At 43.1% G+C, this 12,792-nt stretch overlaps 1 protein-coding gene across 5 annotated transcripts in view; it reads right to left on the reverse strand.

Annotated features, from left to right (window-relative positions):
- Positions 1–12,792, reverse strand: part of ANO1 (anoctamin 1) — an 802,432-nt gene that overhangs the window by 177,794 nt on the left and 611,846 nt on the right. For all 5 annotated transcript variants that reach the window (XM_069623444.1, XM_069623442.1, XM_069623440.1 and 2 more), the window contains 3 exons: positions 11,562–11,626; positions 8,158–8,292; positions 4,846–5,006 (listed from right to left, as the gene is read on the reverse strand). In XM_069623444.1, coding sequence (XP_069479545.1) covers positions 4,846–5,006; positions 8,158–8,292; positions 11,562–11,626 — 361 coding nt within the window. The remainder of the gene's footprint in view (positions 1–4,845; positions 5,007–8,157; positions 8,293–11,561; positions 11,627–12,792) is intronic.

Genomic DNA, 12,792 nt, shown 5'->3' on the forward strand with positions numbered 1-12,792 from the left:
CTCTCTCAACACAATTGTGGAATGACAGAAGCTGCCACAACCACAGTGGTAGTCTTAAATTAAACACAAGCCACTTCTCAGCTGCGTTCCAATGGCTCGCCTCACAACAACATGGCTGCCATGCCCATACCTCTGTCCAGCGTGAACAAACCACTAGCAGTTTCTGGGTAATCCTTTTTTAATTAAATGAATAATCATTTTGTATACAGTGCTTCATGCAAGTTCGGTAATAATAGGTGTTTTTATTACTAAATGTATCAACCGCAGAATCATGAAGGGATTGCATTTTTGTGACTTCACGTTACACACACACACACAAACAAACACACACACACACACACACACACACTCTCATACTAGGTGAGCTCTTAACTAGATGAGCTATCTTAACATTCTATTTGCATGTAAAATTGATTAGGAAACAACAAATCAGATGGCCCCAAATAAAAAAGGAAACCACTTTGATTTCTCACTTATTTCTAATCTTTATCTGTTATTCTTTATGATAACATGTGCAAATAGTTCATAAGCAGTTGGAGGTCCCAACGCCACTTGTGTGATTTCCCTTTCCAACTTTGTAACACAGTTTACCATGAAACTATGCCCACAATCTATAAATTACCAGTTTGAGTAATGACAGCTCAGACATTTTGTGCTTTGCTTTTTGAGACCTGTACATTGGGTAATATGGGCTAGTCCCATTACACATGCTGACAATACATTAATTGATTTCTTTTGTCACTCCATTAGCAAAGAGCCACATAGCGCTGGCCACAGCCCAGGAGCTAGCATTTGCATTTTTTAGGGGTAGCAAGGGAGTCCACAGGTGTAGCAAGGAAGACCTCAGTGGTCGCAGTTGTGATCCCTGGTAACCCCTAAATGACGTCCCTGCCTTACACTCAGCCCCCAATTCCCACTGCAACAAATATTACACCTATAATGGCACGTGTATCAGAGAATCAGATTGGGACACTTCATCCACAGCTAATCCTGTACTACGACACAATTCCTCCAAACCACATCTCACATTTATTTATTTATTTATTTATTTATTTATTTATTTATTTATTTATTGTTTGCTTGTTAGGCACTTATACAATAGGAACATACTGTTTCAAAGCACCCACAGGGAAGGGAGGGAGGGACAGTGGGAAATAAGTTACACAATACAATATAATATTTAAGAGCAGAGAGGGAAGAGGTAGGGGGACAAAACTACTATGTTTTGTGAGTATTCAGAATGTGCAAGTGCAGAAAGGAAGAGGGAAGATGGGTAAGTGCTTGGGGTGTCTGAGCCCGTGGTGAGCCAAGGGTGAAGTGGTAGGAATCAAGAGTGCTACATGGCCTGTGCTGCGGGATGTGTAAGTGGGAGTCTCCAGAGCGGAGGGTGTGCAGATGCAAAGTGCTGTGTAAATAGAGGAGCCGGTTAGAATTGGTGTGCGAGGTCAAGGCCCTGAAGACGCATAAGGGCCAAGGACACCGATACAGCAACTTTGGGATTAGTAGAGGAGAAAAGGAGGCAAGGAGCTTCAGGAATTTGAGAAGATCCTGCTCAAGGCACAGGGGGAGGGGGAGGCTCGTTCCAAAGGAGGGAGCCTGCAGAGGAAATTGAGTGACCCCCTGCCCTCTGTTTAGCAAAATGCTTTACATGCAAAGAGTTGGTGCCAGAGGAGTGAAGTAGTCTAGAGGGAGAGCTTTTTGTGAGATAAAGTTGGAGATAGTGTGGTCCCCGCGCTCAGGCAGCCTTGTGGATGATGCAGAGAGATTTGAATTTAATTTGTGCAGCAACCGGGAGCCAGTAAAGACTTTTTAGTGCAGGAGAGATGCAGTCCCTGGGCTTAAGGCCAAGGATAATTCTTCCTGCTCTATTCTGGATAAGCTGCAGGGGTCACCGAGTGGAAGAAGGAAGATTCAGGAGAAGGCTATTACAGTAGTCAAGTTTAGCGAGAACCAGGGCTTGAGTCACATTGAGCCTCTGAGGGGAAGTGAGAAAAGGTAGAATTTCTTTGAGAAGGAAGAGCTGATAGCAGGCTTTCTTGGTAATGCCTGAGTGTGAGGGAGGAAGGAAAGAGAGGAGTCGAAGATGACTGCAAGGGTCCTGGCTTCAGCTGAAGGTGCAGGGGGAGAGCCCAAGGAGGAAGGCTAGAGTGAAGGAAAGAAGGAGGGAGCAGGGGTCCCAATGGGAAGGATCCCAGTTTTACAGGCATTGAGGCAGAGATCATTGGAGGCACACCAGGACTGGATGGCAGATAGGCAGTCAGGGATGATGGAGGGTGCAAGAGGGTCAGCAGAGAGTCTGAAGAAGAGCTGTGTGTCGTCTGTGTAACACTGGAAGTTGGAGGAGAAAGAGGAGATGAGGCATGCAATGAGAGCAAGGTAGATGTTAAAGAGCCAGGGGGCAGTATAGATCCCTGGGGGACACCACAGGTGGAGATGGAAGTAGTAGAGGAGAAGGGGCCCAGGATAACATTGGATGAGCGGTTAGTGAGCAAAGAGGACAGCCAATCGAGTGCCCATTCCGAGATACCAACTGTATCATGGAGCCTTGCAATGGTTAACTGTGTCAATGCAGAGGAGAGATCAAGAAGGATAAGCACAGCTGGGTAGTTGAAGTCCAGAGATACAAGCAGTTCTTCATGGGTGTTCAAAAGAGCAGTTTCCATGGATGCAGAGAGTCCAGATTGATGGTAGTGGAGGCCACCAACAAGTTCAGTGTGAGAGTAAAATAGGGACAGGGCCAGCTCCTCAAGTACATTCCCCAGGAAGAGGGTGATGGAGATGGGGCGATAGCTGGCAGGGCAGTTAGGGTCAGAGGATGTTTTATTTTAGGAGTGGGCACACAAGGGAGTGCTTAATGGGGAGGGGAAATATCCAGTGATAAAAGAGTGATTGCAGAACTCAGCGAGAGCAGGGAAAAGAGAGCCAATGTTATCCTTGATGGTTCTGGATAAGTAAGGGGAGACCTGTTTAGAAGAGACCTTCGTGGAGCAGACAACTCTTCAGGTGTAACAGGCGCAAAGGAGGATAATAAGGAATCAGGAGGAATGAGGAGGGAGGGGGTATTGTGGGGGGGGTGGGATAGGTGGTGAGGGAGTGGAGAAAGGGTGATAAGAATGTCCTGAGTTTCGGTGGCAAAGTGTGAGGACAGTGCATTGCAAAGGGCCTGTGAAGGAGAGGGGGAGGAGGAGACTGCGGAGGGGTTGGCTAGTTCCCTGCAGATTTTGAAAAGTTCATCCGTGTTATTGGATGCGCTGAATACCTGTGCCTGAATGTGGGCTCTTTTCTTTGCATGGATGGCAAGTATGTATTGCCTTTGGAACAGGCAGCAGGCCAGTTTGTCATAGGATCAGCCTGAGTTTTGCCACTTCCGTTCTGCTGCTGTGCACTTTCTTTTCAGGGCTGCAAGATCGTATGTGACTACACCATACAATCACCCTTGACCATGTTCCTTACAGGCTCCCCGTTAATTCAACTTTCATGTGCCTCCATTGCTTTAGACTAAATGCTGCCCGACACTCATTGTACACACAATCCAATCCAACCTGGCTTCATTCCTCATGCACAGCACTCAAGAAACATTGTCAAGCCATCCAATGTCATCTTAAATCCACCCCCACCCCAGTGCACATCCTTCCCTTCACAAACATAACTAGCTTCAACACCAAGCTGATCTGTTACAAATGCATTTAACTGTATAAATATTCTTTAACACATTTTAGGCCAACATCTTCCAACATCCCAGTACTGTAGTCTATCATTCCCTCCGAACCCATCTAGCGTTCCAATGCCTCTACATACATCCTACATAAATTCAACAAAGGATTGAAAAAATGCATGCATTATGCGTGGAATAAACCAGTGTGCCCGCCATTTTTTATTACTACTGGTACAGTGGAATTCAGATTGTCAGATGAAATTAACGATTTGAATCATCTGACGTGTTGTTCTGTATTAGATTTAATACATTTCTTGATAAGACCTTGGAATGTGTGCCCTTTGGAGCGTTCTCGTGATACGCCTGTGGTAGGTGACTGGTTACTTTACACCTATGTTAGACACTACTTGTCCAAATCAGAAAGCACTCAAATGAGAGTTCAGGTGCCGCATTATAATCTATGAGCATGGCCTATCTATAAGAATTGAGAATCCAGCCTGACAATTGCTGAAGTCTTGTCAAGTCATAGAATTACCATACAACAAAAAGGGCAAAAGACAAAACTTTTGAATTGCAAAAGCAGTTTTTGAACTTTCATTTGTAAATGTGTGCATCAGCTTGAGGTCAGGTGATGCCTCCTTTCCATTAGTATCGTGAGGCTGCATCACTTTACACGAGGCAGATATTGTTATTAAACAAGAGGAAAGATTCCTGGGATAAACTGGGTGTGAAATCCTGACTTATGTTTCAAGAGAGGGATTGGCAAATGGAGGACGTGCAACCATTTTGCAAATAGAGCTCAAATCCCCAAGCGTCACTGACTCATAGCCTTACAAATCTATGCAAATTGCTCTTGTCCATAGGTGTGGTTCATACTATATCAATAATTCACAATAGCCAACACCCGGCATCCATGCCACACAGTGCAGTGGGATAAACGTTTGCACAAAAAATCTTTGTAACAAAAAATAATTAAATAAAAGGTGACCAACCAGGCAGAACCACACTTAGTCGCAGCATGGGAGGTACCACTTGGAAGCAGCGTTAGGTTTCCCTATTCATTTTCTGCATCAACCACATTTCTAGCTGTATTCCTACCTGCTGTTGAAGCTTCTCTGTCCCCTTTCAGGGTGTAAACATGACCCAAATAACATCTAAGCACTTCTACAAAGGGCAACAAGTCACCTTACCCCACAGTGCCATAAAGACTGAGAAGAAAACTGTTGCAGGGTTATCGAAGAGGTGGCTGGCTCGCGAAGTGGCACAGGCCGAGCTCATTTTCCAGTACGTGCACGTTTTGTCACACAAAGGGCACATGGTGATGTTGTATCTCTGGTCGCACATTTCCATACTGTGGAGAAAAAGACAAGATGTGAAGAGATTACGGTTGGTTGCAGGTCTTGCATACAAAATGGCGGATGAAACACTCACATTTCATTAGAATTTACTAGCTTGGAGGGGTTCCATGTGTTACTATCACCACAAAAATATTGCCATACAAAAATATTGCCATATTTTTCTGGCAATATTAAGGCATGGAACTTCCGGGGGAGACCCCCGCAACCCCTGTATTATTTTAAAGGGAGTGGGGGACACCCATTGCAAACCCCGCTCCCAAAAAACCCCAATATTATCCCCAATAAAAATATCGCCTATGGCCATTCCTGACGAATATATATACAGCGCTATTTTTGTTGGGGATAATATTACGTGATACCCTTGGAGGATGGCCGGATGCTGTTTGGTCTTTGCATTTACGATTCAGTTTGCATGGTGTGAGATCATAATGGGAATGTACCAGTGTACGGGAGGAGTGGCTTTTAGCATAGGCATTCATTTAGGGTTTAAAGCCCTTGGGGGACGGGGACAATGATGATGTAGAGGATGCCAAACAAGAAAAGGAGTTTGCCATGCTCATAGTAGATCAAATCATGTTGACCAATCACAGTGACATGGCCATGGCATGAGTAAAACAAAAATATAGTGACTGCACAAGGAGCGGTATAACCAGCGGCCAGGGGTAAATGTGGTGGGACTGTGACTACAGGCGGCTTGACAATTTTCACTGAATCCAAGGAACGGAAAAATACCTCCTAAAGAGTCATCAGCTGGACATTGCATTGGAAATGAAACTGTAAATCACTTCCGAATCTGGGCATGGCCATGCCAGCAGGCAAAGCAAGATTCATACATCAAGCAGGACACGCCTTTCCTTCCAGTCTGTGATGACCATCGAAAGCAGTGATCACACCCACAAGTTTTGTAACAGAGACAAAATCATAAGGACATTCATCTTTTCTGGGACATCAGAAGCCATGGTACTATCCCTAAATACTTGATCAAGATACCAAATGAGTACTGGCGGCTACACTTCTTCAGATTCAGGACGGATGTGTTGCCCACAGGTGAAATAAACTATCACACAAAGGACTTAACATCCCAAACACATGTACATTTTGTGAGGTACCAAATGTCCCGGAATCTCTTTTGCACTTGGTCATTGAATGTCTCTCCCTCCAGATTTTGAGATGTCAAACCTTTAAAAATGTGTAGACCTTATAGGCTGGCTTAGTACACAATCCTTCTGAGAGCGATTAGTAGCGGACAATGAACTCCCTATGGCAAAAGCCTTAATCACATGTTTACATTCTATTGATCTAATCACACTAAAATAATGATATTACAGTTTTGAAGTTTTTATATACCCATGCACTTTAGACCTGCAACTATTTTGGCTTCAAATGAACTTTTTAACACATTTATAAATATCAGCTAATGTAATATCATGTAAGAACCCAAGGTCCGCGGAATGAAATTGTTATGCTTTTGTGTCTATTGTGATTTTAATTGTACTTGATATGTATTTGATACCTTTGGCTAATTGTTTGTACATTGACCCGTGTGAAGAGTGTATTTGTAAACTATAACACACAAATACATTTATTTTTTTTAATCCTGAAAAGATGTCAAAGTTTGCCATACTGCTAGTGAAGATGTTACCATTGCATCGATAGCAATCTTTATTTGTCATTTAGGGGAGACACACAAGATGTATGTGTGAATTTTCATAAGGTGAAGACTTCAGTGCTAAGCCTTCCCACAAAACCCTGGCAGCCCGCTGTTACCCATTTTAGCATAACAATCAGACACCTAATTATTCAAGCAGTAAAGTAAGTGCTTCTTTATTTGGTGTATATTTCCTCCTGATCATATCCAACAGAAATGTAATGAACATTGAAGTAAGTGGCTATATTATGAATGAGGAATTCTGAGGGAAACCTCCAGAAATAATGTCAGCATTGCCTTTCTAAAATAAGTAATCAATGGTATAGAAAAAAAGTATTAAAATGCTGGAGGCGATGCTTCATGGTGTGTTGGCTGAGGGGCCTTTTTGGGGGATTAATAAAGGAAACCCCTTAAAGCAGAAAAATGAAGGGAAGGAATGTGCTCACTAATTCCCTCCCAGGCACTTAATAATGCAGGTAGGAAGGTCAAATCACTGAAAACTCATTGAAGTATAGCTTGAATGGTAGTACATCGGAAGACCCCACTCAACCTAGACTTGGGTCCTCATTACGAGGAGGGCGGTAAGGGGTTAACGGTGCAAATAAAGGTGTCTGAGCCCTTAACCACTTACCGACCCATTACGAGGTCTGCTTGCGGGACCCGCTAAGGACGCCTGGTTTTACCAGTCGTCCTTAGCGGGTCCCGCGAGCAGCCCAGGATGCTAACAACAGGCCCATCATTAACTGGCCCGTTGTTAGCATCATCCCCATTAAGCCCTATGGGGGCTGAAGTGGGAATGGGTATGTACTGGGTCTGGGTTCCCTGAATGGGGAAATACGGGGCCCTCTAAGGTTGGAATGGCCCGGTACTTCCCCATTCAAGGGACCCAGACCCGGTACCTGGAAAGGAGGTAGCCATTCTGCAAAAAGCGGCATGGTTACCGCCTTCCTCGTAATGAGGCCGTAGGACTGCCTTCCCCTAATCTGCAAACCTCTGTATTCTCTCCCTAGATAGCCTTCTAACTGTACTGATAGTAGTCTGTGGGCCTGGTTGACACATTTTTTCAATGGGGTTTTCTCATAGAAAAATGCTTTTGTAAATCAGGCCCTCTGCATCTTATGGCGAAAAATGAACACATGCATTTTGCACCTCCTTTCATCACTTCTCAATCCTCTGACTACGGTCTTCCAAAGGGTGTTCATCCTCACAGTGCTTCAAGGCCATACCAATGGAAATAGGTACTATACAAATCCCAAATAATGTATCATAATATAACCTAATTGTGCCCATATTATTGTATCTACTTCTGTATCTACTTGTCATTCAGCGCTCTAATGCTTCTGAGGTGGTTAGCTATGTTCATGCTATATGAAACCCAATATAAACAACACAAGCATATTTTCAAGTTAGCATAATGTTAAGCTTAAGTTCAACAAATGCTAAAACAAGCAGTACAAGTCAGAATCATTATTCGTGCATTCAAGCAATCTACAAACCTTGGTATATTCTCATCCACCGTCGCACATCCATAGAGAAACACGATAATCCCCACAACTGAAGCTGGAATGAGCATCTGTGTGTAAACGCCAAGCCAAGCAAAGTACAGACCAATCTTCTCACCAAAATATTTCCTGGGAAATGTTTATAGAACATAAGTGGATAATCTTTTACAATTTAAATTTCACATCAGAGATCCGCATAGACTTAAACACAATATATGACTCTTTAAAGCAAAGTAAAGTTGATTATATAAAAGGGAACAGGGAAATGATGGAGGAAACAATAAGCTACTGCAATACTCCAGACGCCATTACATAAGAGAAGTGGGAGGGCATGAATGCATGGTGATCTGCAGTGTTCCTCCAATGCAGTCTGCCATTGCACAACTAAACAGAGTTGATGCAACACCATCACAAAAGATAATCTACGTGTTACCCAGTGATGCTGTGTGCCCCACATGTATACCACACTTAAGGTGATTCCCGCTGCCATTGGACCGTGTAAAAGCTTTATAACATAACTCATATAAAATATTACAAACACATGGGGGCCCCTCCACTGAGAACAAACACAGCAAACTAACCTGTTAATTGGAATGGTTCTTATTCAGGAGCTCAATTTATACATAGTAGGGGGTTCCGGTGACCAGTGGATAATCCTGGGATTCCTGTACCCGAATATTCACACAACCTACCCTCTTGCTGGAGGCACAACCAGAAATTCAGGTTAAAGCATTCTTATGTAATGAATCCTTCATTTATCTAACTTAATTTATAAAATCTAAATGTTATTAGCAATACTTATACAGAAAATACATTACAAAACCACCATTTTATATCTCCAGCTGGGGGTTGCGTAACTCGTTAGCATGGAGGAGTCTCATTCGTTATCGGAATTAACCAGACAATTCGCTCCACCAACCTAGAACGGTCATGCACCACCACCCAAAGATTCGAGAAAGAGCTATCAATCTGTCAATCCTTTCCGTGTTCGGGCCAGATGAGGTTTCCTGTGCTGTGCCAAACCCCTAGTTATGTGACCCCCAGCTGGAGATATAAAGTTGTGGTTTTGTAATATATTTTCTATAGTATTGCTAATAAAATGTAGATTTGATCAATTAAGTTAGATAAAAGTAGGATTCATTCCATACGAATGCTTTAAGCTGGATTTCTGGTTGCGCCTCCATCAAGGGGGTAAGTTGTGTGAATATTGTCTTTTTCAGGAGGGCCTACAACTATGGATTAGGTCAGTGTATTTGAATAAGTGTAGTCTCTCCGAGTGGGAACCAACCCACAGAACAGGTTATTTGTCCGTGTTTGTTCTCATTAGAGGGGCTCCCACAATTTTGGCACCTTTGAGATACATGGGGTTTCACCCTGAGATAGAAGGCAACCCATATGTGGATCCCTTGCTCACTGTGCTTAGAGAGGCACAGCTCCACCTCACTGATGATGCCCAACAAGGCACAAACACGTGGCTGGGGTTGCTGTGGGTACTTTTGTTCAGATGAGAATTGCTTAGCATTTCAGTGCTGGATTGGCCTTGTGGGTGGGTCCGGACGGATTTACAAATTAATATTTCTCTTCTCTGGAAAGTACAGTGAGCTAAAACATGGTTGTAGACCCTCCTGAGAGAGAACCATCGCATAGAACAGGTTATTTGACAGCGTTCATTCTCAGTTGAGCGGCTCCCACAATTGTGGCATAACATAGAGATGTGTTCATTCAATCAGGATGCTTTTCTATATGCAGTGTGGGCTACACCGCAGAAGGCCGGGGATAAAAGCAGCACTCAAAAGAACAGGAGATTAAAGTTGTCTGCTGAGGTGCCTCTGATCCAACCCCAGCAGGAACATGTTACTCTATTTTACAGATTGCACATTCTCCATTGTCAACAAGTGAAGAAAAAAAATCTAGTTGCCCCATTAACATTGGTTTCTACTAGATTCACTTCTAGCATTTAGGTTTTTGGGCATTGGACTGTACAGTTTATTTATTTATGTATTTATTTTATTGTATTGTTTGCTTGTTAGGCACTTATACAATAAGAAAATACAGTTTTAAAGCGGCCACAGGCCATGGGAGGGAGCAGGGGAGGGAAATAAATAGTTCTACTTATTGTTCTAATTACTTGTTCATGCTTGTATATAGGTTTCTCTATCACTTTTGTACCTGTTGTTATACTGTGAAGTGCTTTGGCTTAAAGCGCTATAAAAATTCAATAAACATAAACAATAAACATAAATGTATTGAAATATACGAAAAACACAACATTTAAGAGCAGTGGGGGGGGGGAAGAGGACGAACCTACTATGCCTTGTGAGTATTCAGAAAGTGCAAGTGTACCTTTCAGCAGGAAAAAGAAGGCATTTTCTACAGTTTCAATAATGTATCAAAGGAAAGAAAAAGACGCGATTAAAAACCAATTACTAGTTCCAAGATGCAACTCAAATGTATTGTTCTTTTCTTCTTGGTGGAGCGGTAGATATCGAAAACCAATGTGTCAGCAAATTGATCCAGTGGAAACCATTTGCAACAAGTGTCCTTCAAATATACAACTGGGGTAGACATGCCTAGTCAGTAGGCCAATAGGGCCCGACGGTGCTGATTGTTAGGGAGTCCCAGCTCCCAGAAGCAAAAGCAGTAAATACAATCTACAATTGTTATGACTTCAGCGGCCACCATTCACCAACACAATGTTCATCAAAAGTTTCAAGTAAGGAATACGTGACTGCCATTTTATAATCACAGTGGCCTTGTTCTATTTTACTCTGACCTGAAATTTAAAATGGCATCCTCAGGACATTTTCTGATTGGAATGTGTGATTTATGCTACATGCTTCAATATCCAGGATGTGGGGACACCCATTGGGACTAGTAAAAAGGGAATTTCCTCTGTTTACTGGCGTCCGGCTTTAATAGAAGCTAAAGTCATCCCCTTCTGGGGCCAGGAGCACTCATCAATGGATAGGCTGCAGTTTTGTAGGGGTTGAAAATGCTGGCACTTCAGGGACCGAAATATGAAACCAAAGGCCCTGATGTACGAAAAATGGGATATAAAACTCAGAAAAACCATTAAAAATGTATCCGCTTAAAGAAGCCTTTCACAAGTGGACTCATACATCAAAGGTTTTGATCAAATATCTGTCAAACCCTTATGTGGCTGAAGTACATACCTGGGATAGCCAAAGTATTTCAGAACTCAATGTGTGGGGAAGCTGGGATACAGGCTTATTTGTTATTCCTATATAGCGCCTACTATGTGCCCATCCCCCACTTTAACCAAGAATACCCTTCATCCTGGTGCCCTGAGGTGACCTGTTTGCATGCAGAGTAGTACCAATCACAAATAAACTAGCGACACATTGTGAAGCGGATGTCGCCGGGAGAGTTCATCTTACCTAACCAAGTCGATGGGCTGGTACTTGTAAAACGCTCCGTAGCTCGCCCATTCGTCACACAGGATCTGGAAGGACAGAACATTATGTTAGCTGGTGGGCACCATCAACAGAGGTTGAGTGTCTCAAATCTACGCCGCACAAGAGTGGTCAACCCGCCATTCAGGTCGTGTGTTCCTCCAAATGGTTGCCGATACACTTCATTCCTGCCCTGGCAGGAGGATCACCTTCTCAAACCCGCTAGGGCAGCCAGAAAGCCAAACAACGATATTTTGTCGCCCTGGTTCCACGGCAATCTGGGATTTTGTGTAACTTAAAACAGCAATATTACATTTTTTTTTACAAAAATATTGTCAGGGAGACTGACGTTTGATCCCTCCCCATCCTACAAAAGAACTGCACATATGTTAAATACCGTCGGAAGTCTGCTTCGCCTTATAGAAAACGTATCACAATGACATCATTTTGTAACAAATTTTAATACAATATCCAAAACCGCAGACTTCTCCGATGTGGGCCTTCTGACTACTTTATTCATAGATGTCTGAGCATTTTTTGAAAGAAAGGCAATTGAAATTCTGCTACTTTTGCCAAAAGCGAATCAATGGCTTTTTACATTTCCCACACTCATTTGCCCACTGAAGGGGCATTTAATTTCAAAGTCTGCACGATTCCCCCTTGCCAGTAGCGCACAATCCCCACAGGCCTATATGCTACAGCTCTGACTTCACTCAGCACCACTGCTTCCCAGGGAACAACACAGCCATGTTCAACTGTGCAATGACACCTTTCTGCAAACAACTCTAGGGAATGCATCACACAAAAAATAGTGACCACAGCAAACACCTGTCTGGACAGAAAATAGGTTAAAGAGGATCATTTCACTTGAGATGTAAAAAAATTCTTGACTTAAATCCATCTGTAATTATGAACTGTGCGGCCTCCTCACTAGTTTGATCGTAACGCTATGATATAGTGGTTCTCCCGATGCATAAATTAGCTCAGTGTAATGAAAAGCCCTATTGGACACACAAGTTACCTTAATCCAACTCAAATGATATGGGTGGGTGTTTGCACCCCTCATGATAAATTAAGAATTACAGCCTCCTCACAAGTTTTGCGGTAACCCTTAAATGTGGCGGTAATGCTATTACCGGTGCATTTAAGGGTCTACCAAATAATGGGGTTGGCAGCATTTACCCCCAGCTCAGAGCTGGGGGTAAATCTGCCAGCA

Source organism: Ambystoma mexicanum, chromosome 11 (assembly GCF_040938575.1).
Source record: "Ambystoma mexicanum isolate Mex_15411 chromosome 11, UKY_AmexF1_1, whole genome shotgun sequence".
Lineage (NCBI taxonomy): Eukaryota > Metazoa > Chordata > Amphibia > Caudata > Ambystomatidae > Ambystoma > Ambystoma mexicanum.